This window comes from Schistocerca gregaria, chromosome 2, assembly GCF_023897955.1.
Source record: "Schistocerca gregaria isolate iqSchGreg1 chromosome 2, iqSchGreg1.2, whole genome shotgun sequence".
Taxonomy (NCBI): domain Eukaryota; kingdom Metazoa; phylum Arthropoda; class Insecta; order Orthoptera; family Acrididae; genus Schistocerca; species Schistocerca gregaria.
Window position 1 is genome coordinate 714,408,088 of NC_064921.1, and position 18,222 is coordinate 714,426,309.

Below are 18,222 nucleotides of genomic sequence, written 5' to 3' on the forward strand. Positions count from 1 at the left end.
TGCAAGGGATGATTCTGAGGTAGTGGTGGTGGATCCAGTTGTGACTGTTTGCTGTTGGAAAGGTTTTGGGATTACATTGCAAAGTGATACCTCCAGTTGATGTTACATGTAAGGGAAAGTAGTTCCATCACCAAAGCAGCTTGATTAAATGCAGGTTTAGGGCTGAAAGTGAGAGCCTTGGGTAAGACTAGATAATACAGGCGAGGGGGAGTGCTTTGGATGAGAGGTTGGGAACACTTTACTGCTGTGATTGGTTCTTTTGGTTATGAGTTATTACTGATCTGAGAGGCAGTGGTGAAGGCTGTGGGATATTAAGGAGGTTGGCCAAGCTCGTTTTGAAGGAGGTGAGTGGTGGTTGATGGTGTGGTTGTTTAGAGAGCTGCAGAGGGACAGAAAGGGAAACACTACTGTTGAGGTAGCTTAGGAGAAGGAGGCATAGCTTTTTGAGGTGAAGTCTGGCATGTTGTTGCCATCTAAAGTTGGCTTGGAAAATGATACCATCCAAGAAAACATGAGGGGCAGATAACTGTAGGATTTTGTAAACAGAGAGATGTCTGGTGGAGTGGAAACTGGCAGATGAGGCATATAGGTCACAGATTACTGTATTTTAAACTGTAAAATAAGCGGGTGTAGAGCAGGATTACATCTGGAAACAGGGACTTTCAGTGTTAGCCCTTTGGGAGTAACTCCAAGGGACAAGTACGTTTCAAGAAACAGAATATGGGACCTTAATTCTGATAGTGCAAAAGCATATTTTCGAAAAGAACTGTTGCAATATATGATAGGATTCATCATGGCAAGAGAGGATGGTTTGGAGTGTTAGACAGGGGTGGGAGTGGCAAAAACAAGAGGCAGTGGGTGAAAAAGATAGAAAAACAAAAGAAAAGCCTGGAAAACATTTGGAAAAATCAGAAAAATGCACACGAAAATTGTGAGAACAGACAATGGTTAACAAGAGGCAAGGAGTGGGGGGAGAACTTCTCGCCGCAAGTGTGGTCTATATGATCCAAATAAATGACTCGAAAATAAAAAACTAAAAGGGAAAGTCATGAAAGGAGGCAAAATTTTAAAAACTGGGCTGACAGAAAGAGAAAGTCACAGGAGACAATGTACACTACTTTGCTTGTCAAATAAAGTAATGTAGGAGACAACAGTAAAGGTCAATCAGAGTGGTTTGGCAAAAAGAAAACACACAAAAATGTGAAAGATTTGTGTTGAAACAGGGTAAGTGGAAGGTAGGAAACAAAATAGCTGTCAAATTTGAAAATAAATTGGTGAAAGATGATTGGGAAAAGGCCCTGTAGTGTAGTGAACTGTAGGCAAATTCGTAAATAACAGTGGAATTCTTATATGCAAACTCGCAAATAACAATGGACCTGTCTACATGCACGAAAACTGGTACTAGTAGAGATGTAGGGCCAAACTGCTGATTTTGGGTAGTACAGACAAAAAATCAACTGGAATAATAGCACAAAAGATAGAAAACAGATGACAGATTGTACAAGACAGGTGACAACAAAGACTGGCAAGAGGTTTACGCAAGAAGGAATGATGGTCGCATGGGCTAACGTATCAACAAAAATAATGAATTATTGACAATATAATGTAGATGTATGATGTAAACAGACACACAAAAAATCTACTCAGCAATTCTGGTGCTGCTGGTCCCTCCAAAAAACAACTCTGGAGCACACCACTTGTCACCCAGTATTATCCTTGTCTCGAATGTATTAATCAGCCATGACTTCCTAAAACCATGCCCTGAAATGAGATCCATTCTGTCTCAGATTTTGCACACTACACCTAGAACAACTTTTCACCATCCTCCCAATCTCCGCAATATCTCTGTCAGACTCTATGCTCCTTCTGCACCCAACTCCCTACCCCACAACTCCTCTACCCTTGTAACTGCCTCCCACTGCGAGACTTGCCCTGTGCATCCTCCTACCACCACCTATTCCAGCTCTGTAGCTGGAAAAACATATACCGACAACGGGAGAGCCGCCTGTGAAATGACACATCATACACCAGCTGTTATGTAAACACTGATTGGCCTTATGCATCGGCATGGCTACCATCCAGTTACCAGTCAGGATGAATGGGCATAGGCAGAGTGTGTTTACAGGCAACACAGTATTCTGTTGCAGAGGATGCTGTACAACATGACAGTCACAACCTTGGTGCCCGTTTCACCACACGCACCACCTGGATTCTTCCCCCAAGACACCAGTTTCCCAGAACTCTGCAGGTGGGAACCAGCACTACAAATGTCCTTGGTTCTTGCCACCCACTTGGCCTTAATTTACATTAATTCCATCCATCCCAGCATTTCTTCACAGTAACTGCTCATTTCTTCACTCCATTTATATTTTTCTACATCTTTCATTTTCTGACCTGTCTATTTTTCGTCGTTATCCCTCCCACCTCGGTTACATACAGTGCACTTAGCTTTTCACTCTTATTAAGTCATGCATGATAATTTAGTAGTAATCTTTGTCTTGCATATTCTGGTTGATAGCTTAAAAAAGAAAGATTCAGCATACGCAAAACAAATTGTGTTATTTAAATTATCCTACCAAATATACTAATCTCCCTTACGGAGTATGACATGAGCAACCTTATTCTACTCTACAATGGCTTAAATCTTACCTACGTAATAAAAAACAAGGATTTATTATTATATTAAATGAGAGTAAATTATTATTCTAACTGTAAAATCTCTCAGTGTGTGTCCCAAGTCCTCTACCTGATTTATGTGAATGAATTATCATTGAATTTCAGCACCTCACCAGTTCTGTTTGTGACATTACTTCTGTCTTGGTTAAAAATCTGGATGCAAAAACTGTTCCCGAATGACTGATCACTAGGCCTATCCCAGTAGTTTAGAAAGACTGTTTCAGTTACATGAGTAGGGGATGCTATTCCAAAGCTTACAGTGAAAATAAGAGCAGATTAAAATTATTCACCACAACCAAGTTATAGAAGAAACGGATTCATTAAAATTCTTAGGATTAAATTTGGATATAAAGCAGAGCTGGTAGGTACACATCAGGTACCTTGCCAAGAAACTGGGCAAATCTGCATTTGCAGTGCATATATTATGAGCTGCAGCTAACATTGATACACAAAAAGTAGTATGTACAGGTTATTTTGGGTTCATTATTAGGCATAGTATTGTTTTTTGGGAAAGTTGGCTAACATACTGTAGATATTGAAGGTATAGGAAAAAGTCATTTGGAATATGTACCTTCTAGATCAGTAAGAACCATGTTGCCCATTATATGGGAACTTACAAATATTAACTCTCACATCCCCATCTATTTATGAAATTTTTGCATACCAGAAAGGAATTATTTGAAGAAATCATCATGGTCACACACAATACAAGAAACACACAAAACTTTATGGTATTTTACCCACTACCTTAAACTGTTTGCCCAGGACCCTTGATATATAGGAACAAATGAAATTAGGGGCACAGAAAAGTAATCTATATGAAGCACCGGTACTGAAATGCTATCACTCAGTGGGCGAATTCATGCAGGATGTACTGATAATTCGAAGTGGATACAATATGTGGTATAGGGTAGTGCACGAAAAACTGTCCCAAACTACTGGACTGCTCACTGTCACCCACCACTCGTCCTCTATTGTTTTGAAGTTGTAGTGACTATTTTTTGTATCCTTTTCAAGAATAAATTGCAATAGTGGAGGTGTATGTGTCTACCAGTTCATTTAAGCAAATGCACGATATTTCTGCAAAGAAGTTTCACGGCATTTCCATACCAGCAAACAGCAGTATACAGGATTTGGTGACAAAGTGGCATACTACAGGATCAGCCGCAAATTTAAAAAAGAATTGAACACTGCCCATTTGTGTAACTGCTGTTTTTGCAGATATTTGAGCACATATGATCCAGAGCACAAAAAAGTGGCATGTAAATTGTTGCAACAAGTGTACATGTCACATAGGTATTGTCACCATGTTTTATGGTTTATGCTATATTGAGATGAAGCCCTACAGAACGAGATCACGTCCAAGAACAGAAGGACAATGGTAAGGCAAAACAGGGGAATTACTATACGAGACAATGTCAAAGAAATTTAGAGTGGAATGTTTGATCCATTGCTGTATTTTGCTGTCTCTCAACATGATAGGGTGACCTGTCACACTTCATGATAGTCAGTCTTCATGAAAGATTCACATAAGACAGGACTGTCGGCAGAGGATTCTGGCCATTGCGTTCACCTGATCTAACCACTTGTAACTCATCTGTGGGGCATTCTAAATGGAAAAGTGCATGCAAATATTCCAGTAACACTGGAAGACTTTAAGCATGATATTTGCAATGAAATTTTGAGAATTGATGCAACAGAGTTGCATAAAATGCATATTAACATATTATGAAAAGTACACTGAAGCACAGGGAGGTCATATTCTGCCCCTAATGTAACGTAATTTAATGTAGAAGACCAGATCGACCCAGCGAACACAGACCTTTAAATTGGCTTCTTTGTTATTTCTTTATTATCTAATTATTACCCAGATTCTTGAAGTTTTCCCAGCATACTGAACATTCTATGAGGTTTTGGTATTGCAGTCAGATCACGTTGGCTGCTTGTAACTGTCCAGCCATCTTCAGACTGCTAGCTCACGGTGTCTGCTTTATAGTAAAACTTGATCTGACGACACATGCACATAGCCAGCTGTCAGAGTCATCCTCTAATGAAATCCGTGCCCTCTGAAATACTGTTCCATCTCTGGTGAATTTATTCATAATGGCATGTCTGGTGACATCTGACAATTGTTTTTAGCATCACGAGTGAGCATCCTAACAAGAGAACGGACATGTAGTTTCACCTTTACACATGAGCCTGTGTGCCACAGATGGAACAGTATTTGCAGACAGCATGGATTTCAATAGAGGATGCTCCTGTAACAGCCACCTATGTGTACGCTTCATCACCCCACCATGAACTAGCGTCCTCCACTGACGGACACTTAAAATTGCTGGACACCTGCAAATAGTCTTTCACCCAAATTCATGCGCTGCTTTGTGAGCGATTTTGAAATCGCAGTAAATATGAGAATATTTTGTCATCCTCTCTAACAGCTCTAAATGAACATAGTCATTTCCAGCTTCATGGAGCATTTGTATGGTAAGAAATGTATTGTCCTACAGACAAGACATGACAAACAACTGGACACAAATTTTATCTGCATATGCATTGATGGTTTCATGTGTCAATAGCACAAATGGTTGGAGCAGAAGGATAACAAAAATAATGAATACCAGTGTCATTTTAATATGTATCTTTATAGCTGGTGTGATGGAACTGGTCTGTGCAACACTTTTTCGTCACATACTGGAGAATCCATACACATTAGCACACAACACAATCCAATGAGACTGAAGTTTTAATTTTGCGTCACTACAATAATTTCGATATCTGAAGCTAACACAAGATTAAGTATTTTATGAGAATCATCATCATTTTTGTATTTTCAATGTTTTTGTACTTAAATATAATTTTAAATATTCATGACTTATGATCATACTTGTTTCCATATTAATTCTAAAAGATAAATTAATAAGCTTCTGTTTCCTCCATGAAATGTTAATGAAATGTAATACACTCTTGATAATAAATATGGATTCTACTGATTGTATAGTCTACATATTATGCCACTTCTTGCAACATCTTTGTTTTTGTTGAGATGTGTGGTAAATAGTTATTGGAGAGGGTTTGTTGTGAACAGTTGTACTCTGTGTGATGACAATGTAGGAAATTTTGTTAGTAATAAAAGTTTATGACAGAGAGTTCTTGAGGAAAATGTACCAGTGAGCTCTGCACACTTCAAAATGAGTTGTTATTTTTAACAGTATGTAAATGGTAGTTGCTATTCACCACAAAGCAGAGACACTGTGTGTGTGTGTGTGTGTGTACATTTTCTGACAAAGGCCTCATTGGCTGCAAGCTCACTTTGTGACAGTCTTTTGTTGTACTTATCTGTGGCTCAGCATCTCCATTATATGGTAAGTTGCAACTACCCTTTACATAATACTATTACATTTCATCCTGGATTTTCCATTATTTTTATCAGAACAAAAAAGTGAACCTGAATTGACTTTTTCAGCAATCAAATGTAATATGAATCTCTACCAGACAACACAACCATAACTATGAAGAAATATAGACTGTACTAAGTCATCAAAGTTAAGTAAAAGAGAAGTTTTTTAATTTTTTAAGTGATTGATGCTTGAAAACTCCTCTCCTTTTTTCCCCCCTTGCAGCACTGATCAAAACTTGAGGTAATAATCCAGAACTGTGCATGTGGTTCGTGATGTAATCATTTTTTAGTTTATTCTTTTATAACTGAAAGTTTGAGATCTTTTAAAAGTTGAGGTATGTTAGACTGTCCACAAAATAAATTTTGTTCAGGAGGACTATTGTTAAATTAATTCCAAATCCCCCCTCAGAATTTTTGCTTTGGACAAACAATGCCTTCATTTCTATAGCTCACCTGGATTGACACTTGTTGATAGCCGCTAGGGAGTTCCTCAGAATCACTCTCATCTGCATCATATGGACTAGAAGATCGTTGCGGAGACTGAGCTCTGATTTTTTCTTCTTTCCGGCGATTAGATGCTTTCTTTCTTGGTTTTTCCTTTGCAGAATTAGCTGTCTTCTTTTTCATGCGTTTTTCACCTTTTCAGAAAGTGTCAAGTTAGTAAAAGAGACTTGTTAATCTGTATTAAGATGATAATGTAAGAACAAAACATAACAAAAACAATTTTTTCCATTAGCAAGTATTACAAACTATTTGTGTTTTATCTATTCTATACTACATCTACCATTAATTATAGCACATCTAATGACTGGAAGTGGGAGGGGGAGGGGAGGGGGGAGGGAAAAGAAGAAAAGGGTAGGTTATCTTATGAAGAGTAATCTCAAGGAAAGGTTGGAAAATAAGGTCATTATTGACCGAAGCATAAGAAAAATTACACACGATGGTGTCCGTAAATTCCCAGATTGCTCTCTTCTCATTAACAGCATTTACGCAATGTATGTTGGTAGGAGCAGAATCATTCAGCAGTCAGCTTCAAATGCCAGTTCTCTAAATTTTCTCAATAGTATTTCCTAAAAAAAAAAAAAAAAAAAAAAAAAAAAAAAAAAAAAAAAAAAAAAAAAAAAAGCCCACACCTTCTCTCCAAGGATTCCGATTTGAGTTCCTGAAGCACCTCCTTAACACACAAGTTTTGTTTTAACCTACTGGTAAAAGATCTAGTAGCCCCCTCTGAATTGCTACAATGTCTTCCTTCAGTCTGACCTGGTACGGATCTCAAACATTCTAGCAGTACTGAAGAACAGATCACATCAGCATCCTTTACAGGTGGATCACTCTTTCCTAAATTTCTGCCAATAAACCAAAATTAACCTTTTGCATTCCCTACCACAGTTTTCACAAGCTTGTTTCACCTCACATCTCTTTGCAACGTTACACCCAGGTATTCAAACGACTTGACTGTATAAAGCTGGACATTAGTAATACCGTATCCGAACATTACAGGTTTATTCTTCCTACTCATCCACATTAACTTACATTTTGCCATATTTAGGGCAAGTTGCCATTCATCACACCAACTGGAAATTTTGTCTAAGTAATCTTTTATCTTTCTACAGTCGCTCAATTTCGACACCTTACCATACACCACGACATCATCAGAAAACAACCACAGATGGTGCCCACCCTGTCTGCCAAGCCATTTATGTATACAGAGAACAAAAGTGGTCCCTCACACCTACCTGGGGCACTCCTGACAATATCCTTGCCACTGATGAACACTCACCATCGGGGAAAATGTACTGGGTTCTATTGTTCTATTGTTTAAGAAGTTTGAGTCACTCACATATCTGTGAACTTATTCCATATGCTTGTACCTTTGTTAACTGCCTGCCATGGGACACTGTCAAATGCTTTCCAGAAATCTAGAAATATGGAATCTGCCAGTTGGTCTTCATTCATAGTTCTCAGTATATCATATGAAAAGGGCAAGATGAGTTTCCCCACAAACGATGCTTCCTACGACCCTGCTGATTCATGGACATAATAAGCTTCTTAGCTTCAAGACAGTTTATTATATTCAAACTGAGAATATGCAAGGATTTTGCAGCAAAGAGAAGTTAGGGATACTGGTCTTATTTTGCAGGTCCGTTCTTTTACATTTCTTATACACTGGAATCACCTGTGCTTTTTTCCAGTCACTTGGGACTTTGCACTGGACAGGACACTCCCGATAAATGAAGCTAGGTAAGGGGGTGAATGCTGTAGAGTACTCTTTCCAAAATCGAACTGGCATTCATCTTAATTGTTTTCTAGTCGTTAATTTGCTTCTCTTATGCCAAGTATGCTTATTTCTATGTCGACCATACGGGAGTCTGTCCAATAGTCAAATGATGGTATGTTTGACGGTTCTCCTGGACGAACAATTTCTTGAACATGAAATTTAAAACTTTGGTTTTCGTTTCACTACCTTCAGCTGCCACACCAGACTGGTCAACAAGAGAGTGAATGGATGACTAGACCCGGATAGTGATTTTACATACAACCAGAATTTTCTTGAGTTCTCTGCTGGACCTTTCCCTTCCTAAGGTTTGATGGTGGTGGTAGTAGTAGTAGTAGTAGTAGTAGTTGTATGTTGCATTTGAACCTGGAGTGCAACAGCCTCTGCTTCCTCAACATATTACAAATTTTGTTATTAAACAATGGTGAGTCTTTTCCATCCTTTATCCACTTACTAAGCATGTAAATCTCCAGACCACAATTTACAATCTGCTTAACTTTGCCCATAATTCCTCTACATCCATCTTACTGGTACAAAGTAAAGCCAATTCACTGTCTAAGTACGATGTCAGTAACTGCTTATCTGCTCTATCTAGCAGAAACTCTCTCCTAGCCTTCTTGACTGATGTATTAACTTTCATAATCATAGTTGCTGTAATGACATCATGATCACTAGTCTCCATTTCTATACTGACACTGTCAATAAGGTCCAGCCTCTTTGTGGCTACAAGGTCTAAGATATTTCCATTGCATGTGAGCTGCCCAACTACCTGACAATTTTCAGGAAACGTGTTCAAAAGAATTCACATGACTGTGTCTGTACCCCCACAATGACTTCATAGACATCCAAGTCTATACTCAGTAGGTTAAAGTCGCCTCTGTCTAGTACTGCATGATCTGAGTATTTACACACCATTGACCGTACACTTTCTTTGAATGATTCTAGAACTGCCACAGCAGATTTGAGTGGCTGGTAAGAACATCCAACAAATTTTTGTCAACTGCAATGAAAACTCTCCCATCCTATGGCCTCTAATCTGTCTTTCCAATATAAGTTCCACAAGTCATTTAATATCTCAGAGTTTTACACTTCAGGTTTTGCCAATTCTCAGTCCCGGAATAATTTAAGCGTGAGAACTTTCCTGGAGGCCAGTAAATTCAGGAACTTTATTATGAATACTTCGACAGTTTACTGATAAAATAGTTACAGTCGAAGTGTTTTTATTCTGAACACTGTTTGACTTCCCTTGCTGTGAATCGACTGGCGATTGTTCATCAGAGAACTCCAAACTATCGCATAGCCTAAAAATTCTCATGCACACTCCACAGGTACTCTGCTACCTTTGTAGCTGTTTCCTTTGTGTAGTGCACCCTTCACCTATCAACGGGGGGGGGGGGGGGTCCAACAAATCCTCACACAATAATGCAGGTCCAGAAATCTGCAACCAAGATCACTGAGTCGACGAAGCCTTTTGCTGAGTCCCTCCACTCGGCTCAAAATCAAAGAACCCCAATCAACTCTGGGAACAATGCAGCATATTGCAAGCTCTGCTTGCACCCCACGAGCAAGCCCAGCAGTCTTCACCACCTCCACCACCTGCCTGTACAAGCTGAGGACTGCCTCACAACCCATACAACAGGTGTAGTCGGTGCCAATCTGAGCAACAACTTGCAGCTAATTGCACCCTGCATGCTACATAGTCACCGGCAAGGCCGCCTCCACATCTTGGATGAGGCCCTCCTGGCAGACATACCAAGTGAACATTGACTTATTTTCTAGCCCTGAATGTGATATACCTAAGGGGCTCCATAATGCATCTAACATGGGAGCTCCCAATAACCAGTAAACCCCTCACCCCATGTGCCTGCTCAGACCCTACTGAAGGAACAGCCACCTGTCCACTCAAAGAATGAATGGGCAAGACCAGGCGGCCAGTTTCCACATTATCTCTCCGCCTAGAGTGACGCGAATACATTACCACCCACCACTCACCTTGCTGTGAAGCTGGATCCACGACACCATGTGCCCTAGGAGGTGCCTTAGAAGCAGAGCCAGTGGGCAAAACTAGTGACACATGAGGTGTCCCATGCGACGCGTCAGATTCTCCACCACTACTACACCCTGAGGCTGCAGCCTGAAGGTGACTGACTGTAGCCAACAACATGTTCAGCTGTCAAATTGCAGCCAGCTCCTGCTGCATCCACACACATCCTCCCCTCCTAGTAAGACTAACTGAAGAAGTGAACAATAAAAGCAGACAATCCTAGATATGCGACTTGCTATCCTCCTGATGTGTTACCAATGGACGCTGATGCGTTGGGGCTATGTAGCGGGCTATTTAGTGAGCAACTATTGCACTAAAGACTGAATGACTTTACACTTACAAAAATGTGAGATTAACCTTCTTAAACAGACACATGTGCATGAAATTTAACAAATCTACTAAATGGAAAATAAGGAAAAGTATAAACACTCAACTTGCCAATCTGTACACTCACTCTCTTATCACAGCCGAGAGCTGGAGCCTCGGTGTGATATGAGTGCGTCTACTGAGTGGCAAGCTTTGTAGGCATTGCATTTTAACTGAAACATAAAATATGGCAAAACCTATAGTAGACTGACGGGTGGCACTCAGGAACACCCAACAGAAAACCGTATTCACATTAGCTTCTACATCTATATCTATATTTACATCTATATCTACATCTAGTGTTTGCAAACCACTGTGAGGACATCTAGTGTTTGCAAACCACTGTGAGGACATCTAGTGTTTGCAAACCACTGTGAGGTACATGGCAGAGTGTACCTCCCACTACACCAGTTATTATAGTTTCTTCCCATTCCATTCACATATGGAGAGTGGGAAGAATGATTACCTGAATGCCTGTGTGTGTAATTATTCTAATCTTATCCTCATGATCCCTATTTGAGCAATATGTAAGGTACTGTAGTACATTCCTAGTCATCATTTAAAGCCTGTTCTTGAAACTTTGTTGCTTAACTTTTTCGGGATAGTTTACATCTGTCATCACGAGTCTTCCAGGTCAGCAGTTCCTTCAGTATCTCTGCGACATTCTCCCACAGATTAAACAAACCTATGACCATTCGTGGTGCCCTTCTCTTTGTAAGTTCAATACCCCTGTTGGTACTGTACAGAACCCACACACTTGAGCAATATTCTCGGGGGTTGGGTGGGGGTCGCACAAATGATATGCAAGCAATTTGCTTTGAAGACTGATTGCAATTCCCCATTATTCTATCAATAAACCAAAGTCTACCACCTGCTTTACCCACAATTGAGTGTGTGTGATCATCTCATTTCGTATCTCTACAAAGTGTTACACCAAGGTATTTGTATGTGTTGCCCAATTCCCACAGTGACTCATTGATATTATAGTCATAGGATAATATTTTTTTTGTTTTGTGAAGTGTACAATTTTACATATCTGAAAATTTAAAGCAAGATGCCAATCTTTACACCACTTTCAAATCTTATTAAGAACTGGCTGAATGTTCATGAAGCTTCTTTCAGATAATACTTCATTGTAGATAAGTCTGATGTTACTACTAATATTGTCTGCAAGTTCATTAATATGAAACATGAACAGCAAGGGTCCCAACACACTTCCCTGGGGTACACCTGAAGTTTCTTCTACATCTGTCGATGACTCTCCATCCAAGGTAACATGCTGCGTCCTGCCTACCAAAAACTCCTCAATCCAGTCACAAATTTCACTTGATACACCATATGATCATACTTTTGGTGATAAGCATAGGTGTGGTGCTGAGTCAAATGCTTTTCTGAAATCAAGAAATGCAGCCCTACCTGATTGCCTTGACTCAAAGCTGTCAGTATGTCATGCGAGAAAAGTGCAGGATAGGTTTCACATGATTGATGTTTTTGGAATCCATGCTAGATGGCATTGAGGAGGTTGTTCTGTTCAAGATACTTCACTATGTTTGAGCTCAGAATAAGTTCTACGATTCTACAACAAATTGGCGTTAAGGATATTGGACGATAGTTTTGCGGATCACTTCTACCACCCTGCTTGTAGATGGGTGTGGCCTGTGCTTTTTTCCAACAATTTGGCACAGTTTTTTTTGTTCGAGGGATCTACAACAGACTATAGTTAGAAGAGGGGCAAATTCACTCTCAAATTCAGTAAAAAAATTGACAGGAATTCGATCAGGTCCTGGAGTTTTGCTCAGTTTTTATGATTTCAGCCGTACCTCAATACCACAGATGCCAATACTTTTTTCATTCATCTTTTCTCTGTTATGAGGATTAAACTGGGACAGTTCTAGGTTTTTCTTTGTAAAGGAAATTTTGAAAATGGAGTTAAACATTTCATACATATGACCCAACTTACTTTAGGTTCTATAAAGATCATTTGTCAATATGCTGCTACAGTAGTCATTGAAGGCATCATGCGTTGCTCTCTTGACAGCCAGTTTTATTCAGCATCTCTCTATTTATATCCCCATGCTTTGTATTCCACCCATTTTGCAATAATCTCAGTTTCTTTACAGTAACTGTACACCATGGAGTTTCCCTCTCACTACTGGGTACATCTCTCTCCAGCGTTTGGTCAACAATTCATTTAAACTTGAGAGTTTATCTACATGCTCCTGTCATGTGCTGAAAGTTTCAAGTTCCCCACTGAGAGATGACACCACTGATTTTTTAAATCCAGTTTACTGAACATATATATCTTCCTGCTTGTTTTAGTTGCCCTTTGTACTTTGGTAATCACTGGTGCCACATGCACATCATTGTCACTTATACCAATTTCGTTGTGGACATCCCCAAAGAGGTCAGGTCTGTCTGTTGCCAATAGATCCAATATATTTTCATTCTGAGTGGGATTTTTAACTGTTCTAGGTAGTTTTCAGAGAGAGTATTTAGTGATATTTCACAGGATGTGTTATGTCCACCACTAATGAAACAGTATTTTTCCCAATTAATTGTTGGAGGACTGAAGTCTCCACCAGTGACTACAGAATGGTTTAGGAACTTATGTACAAGTGAACTGAGGTTTTATCTGAAGTTTTTCCATTACATCAGAAGATGAGTACGATGGGCAATAGAAGGATCCAATTATTTTATGCCAAAGCTTTGATACTGCTGAGTCTTGCCCAATCAATCTCACATGCAGCTTCAATTTCTATCTCTGTGGATTTGAGTTTCTTGTCTATTGCAACAAATACACCATCTCAATTTCCCATTTACCTATCCTCTTGATTTACACATAAATTTTCCCCTAAACCTACTTCTGTCAATTTCATGTTTAAACCAGCTTTCTGTACCTAGTATTATGTGTGCTTCACTGCTTTTCATGAGCTCTTCAAACTCTGGCACTTTATTGTGCATGCTTCGGCAGTTTACTATTAGGATTGTAATACTCTCACCTGTGAGATGCATTTCTTTTGATCTTGCTCTGATACTTTTGGCTTTCCTACAGCTATCGTTATATGGGTTGGATGGAGAGTCACCTAATCTAAAAAACGTTTGTGTCCACCCCACACAGTCAGCTACCTGAGTAGCAGCATCTGACGTGCGGTACACACCTGACCCATTTAGGGGCACCCTACAGTTCTCAACCCTATGGTATAAGTCCAGGAAGTTTCAGCTTAGCTTCTTATAGAACCTTCAAAGTATCTGTTTCCGTCCTTTCACTCGACTAAGAACCGAAGAGCCACAATCAGTTCTGGGAAAAATGCTGCAAATTGTGAGCTTTGGTTAAACTCCACAAACAAGGCTGGTCTTCTCTACCTTCTCTGCTAGTCACTGGAATGACCCAAATATGACCTTTGAGCTCACACAACTGGCATCATTTGTTCCAATGTGTGCAACATTCTACAGCTGGTTGCACCTTGTTCCCTGAATGGCTGCTGGAATGTCCTCTTCAACACGTTCAATGACACCCCCAAGCATACACACTGAGTGCACCTGGTATCCTTTCCTGTCCCTTGCTGCCATTTCCTATGGGTTACCATCAATCACTGTATGTTTTAACTGCCAACGATTATAGACCCCTACATAAGCTCTTTTTCTAAAAAAAAAAAACAACACACACACACAATTTTTATCTCTGAATTTCACAGAATTAAAACCTTTCATTTGTTTCCAAATTGGTTGTATTTCCTCCACACTTGTTCCAGTCTGATATATGATTTAATAGTTGCATAAAAACCTCTTCTCTCATCAATGAAATCATGAACAATATAAAGGACACAATGAACTAAGCTGACTGCTATTACAGCTGTCACACTAATCAAGTGTCTTGGAAGACTATACACTAATCTTTCTCTTGGCTCTTTCACTACAACTAATTTGCTGAGAAACTGAGTTCATTATTTCAATTTTCTCCCTCCATCTGCTACAGCAAATTTAACTAATTGCCTCCTGAAATTGTATTAAACCTATGCTGAATTTTCTGCTGCTACTGCCAACATTTTTTAAATATTTATTACACTTTGCAATAGGCCACATTTCTACTATTAACATTTTACAATACTGATAAGAGTAAGCTTATAAATAGAGTACAGTTTGCCACATGCAGAACTGGATATAAACACATGTACGAGAGCAGGTAAGAAAAAAATTGTAGTATTATAATGGACAGATTTTTCAAAAGATATCTTTAGTGGTTAATGACTCAACTCTCGCATGCAGCGAACATGTCGGACTAACAAGTAATGAACATGATCAAAGCATTCCATTCACAAATCTAGGGAAGGAATCAGTGCCAATAAATATAATATAATAACACTGTTGACTGATTTTAAACGGTGAGAAAGGTTAGAAGAGAGTGCAATTTCCTGGGCAGACAACTACAAACATTCAGCTCTGTGAAAGCTCTCAGTCACATACTCAACTGTTTTGTAGGCCATAGGTCAAGTTAATTTCAGAGAGGAGAGGAGAGCAGAAAGAAGAGTTGGGGAGGGGGGGGGAGGGGGGGAGGAGAGAGAGAGAGTATTGTCAGTGAGGAATGGGTGACATGAAAACAGAAGGTGACAAAATTAAGGCTCTTGACCTTTCTCAATTTTCAATGCCAGCAGTCAGTGTTAATATAACAGCGTTTTGAGCACTGCTTCCTTTCTCCACATTCATCATAGTGACTTGTCTCTTCCAAAATTACTACACTGAAGATCATAACAGAAGCCCTATTTTCAACCATGCCTTTAGTAGTTAACAGTTCACTCATCATAAAACTCATTGTAACAACAAAACATGCTACGTGGAAAAAAAAACAAGTGCAGGGCACTGAGACCTATGAGGATGGTTAGGAGACAAAGGTGCAGAACTGCAAATCTACCTCACTGATGTGAATACATTGTGGAACTATGAAACATATGTTGTTGTCGTCACACACTGTTTCTTCTGGAGACAAACAATTTCTCTGAAGGAATAAACATACATCCCACAATCACTGCTTGTGTGAAAAGCCTCCTGGTCCGTTCATTCACCAAATACAGATGGCAGATATATGGCGTAATATGGTAACTTCTCTTATGTGGGTTCTCACAGCATTAGATTTGAAGGCCCTGCACCTTTTCCTAGTCATGTGAAATGTTTTGTTGTTCCAATACCTTAATGATAAATTAATTGTTGCCAGAAAAGAATCAGCTGAAAATAGGAGTTGTGTTGCGATCTGGCTGAGCCATGTTTATCGAATTTCAGAAAGCCTTCAATACATGTCTATTCATTCACATGCAACATATGAACAGTGTATGAGTGGACTGAAGACATGCCGGTAAACAAAAATTGGTATGTAATTTTTAACTGGGAAGCAATGTCAAAGCAAAAGCAGCATCTTGAATGCCTCAAATTAGCGCCACAAAGATATCGCTTTTCACAATATTACAAATGACTTTGCAGTTCTATCATTTATGGCTCTGTTGAGTTGTTCGCAGATGACACAGATCTGTCAGGATGGTGACATTGTTAGAAATTGTTACAAAATGGATGTATACTTGAAAGTGATAATGACCTGCTGCAAAGATTGGCAACTGACCTTCAACATAGAAAAATATAATGTAATGTGCATAAATTGATGGAAAGACTAGATATCATTTGACAACCACCAAATATGTCAGACAATCAGTCCAAATAGAATGGAACTCATGCATAAATCTATACGCAGAGAAGACTTATCTTAAACTCAGATTTTGCTGGTGGACCTTGATGAAGTGTCATTGATGTGTAAATCATTCACAAAACCCTCATTCAGTCAATTCTGAAGCATGGTCTGGCAATCTGGGGCCTTGATCAAGTTGTATTAAAACAATAAGTCAGAGAAGATCCAAATATCAGCTATATGTTTCATTGCAGAATCATTTGATCTGTAATATCTCAGAAATTCCCATGAATTTCTGTGGAGATGCTATAAAGCATTATGCACCATAAACAACTTCGCTCTTAACATTCTCACAACTCATTCTCCAAAACGTATCTCCAACATACATTTCATGGAATAACCATAAAAGTAAAATTGAAGAAATTTGGACTTACGCAGAGTGATACTGATAATCTTTCTTCCCATTTGCCAACTGCAAATCTAATAAAAAGCTGATATCATGAATCTCTCACAATCACGTGGTATAAGATAGCTTGTGGGGCTCATGTAAGCATGTGGAATGCCACAGCATATTTAAAATTAAGATACAATAATTCTGAAACATAAATATATTCTATAACTAAATCACAGTTAAATAAAAAAACAGCCCACATGAAAAAAGTAATCATTGATAACCATGCTGCAGCCTTGCAAAACACAGGTGTGGAATATGAAATGGATGGACCATGTAATTTTAGTTTCACAGTCAATGCAAAAATTTTCTAAGGTACTAAGTGTTGCTACCCAAGATGAGACAATGTAAGCAGCGAATTCACAACAAAAGCAAACTCAGAGAGGAGGAGGGGTGTCATACCCATTAGCACTGAAATGACACTGGACATGTGAGAATTTAAGTGTGCAATAGAAAACAATTGTTTACTTACTTCCATTGAGGCTAGCTTCAACAAATGTTCGTATGCAATGAACGCAGTGTTCAAAGTTGTATGGAGTAATGTGAGCAACATCTCTTACAAGGAAAGCGAGGCTCTCACAACATTTCACATGAGCATATGGATCATGTGCCAAAAGCTCCCTCTCATGGACTATACTGAACTGATTTGCTGTCCAGTTCCGCTTAGGAAGAGGTTGTATTTCTGCTCCTGGTCCCACCTGTTTACAAATAATTGCCATGACTATGACATTAAAACACTGTTTTAGACACAAAGTAATTACAGACACTAGCTGCAAGTGGGCATTGATGTGAATCAATTGGAAAGTTGAAAATCTGTTCCGGATTGGGATTTGAAACTGGGTCTCCTGCTAACTATGCAGTTGCTCTGATCATTTAGCAGTCCTGACATAGTGGTCATTGCAACTGCATGTACTATCATAGAACGCCTCCCTTCAGACCCAAATTCTCAACTTACCTGCACACTACGGATGTAGTGCCCCTTGCCCACTGTCCTCATTACTCGTGGTGACATTTCACTGATTCCCCTAAGTGTTCAAGCCTGGTGTGCATCCACACAGAAGATATTATTGGCTATTTTCACCTTAATTGTGGTGCCTGCTCTTTTGGAGAGCATTAATTAGATATATGTGGTGCCTGTTCCTCAGACAAGTTTGAAAGAACAGACACCACATACATATAATTAAGGTGAAGGCAGACAATGATCTCTTCTATGAGGATGCACAACAGAGTCGAAGTTTTTGAGGAATCGGCAAAATGTTGTGAGTAATGAGGACAATGGGCAAGGGGCACTACATTCATAGTGTGTGGATAAGCTGAAAATATGGGTCCGACAGGTGGCATG

At 39.3% G+C, this 18,222-nt stretch overlaps 1 protein-coding gene across 2 annotated transcripts in view; it reads right to left on the reverse strand.

The window, feature by feature from the left end:
- Positions 1-18,222, reverse strand: part of LOC126334838 (Golgi-specific brefeldin A-resistance guanine nucleotide exchange factor 1) — a 290,716-nt gene that overhangs the window by 101,081 nt on the left and 171,413 nt on the right. For both annotated transcript variants that reach the window (XM_049997502.1, XM_049997501.1), the window contains exons 25-26: positions 17,353-17,578; positions 6,527-6,711 (exon numbers count right to left, since the gene is read on the reverse strand). In XM_049997502.1, coding sequence (XP_049853459.1) covers positions 6,527-6,711; positions 17,353-17,578 — 411 coding nt within the window. The remainder of the gene's footprint in view (positions 1-6,526; positions 6,712-17,352; positions 17,579-18,222) is intronic.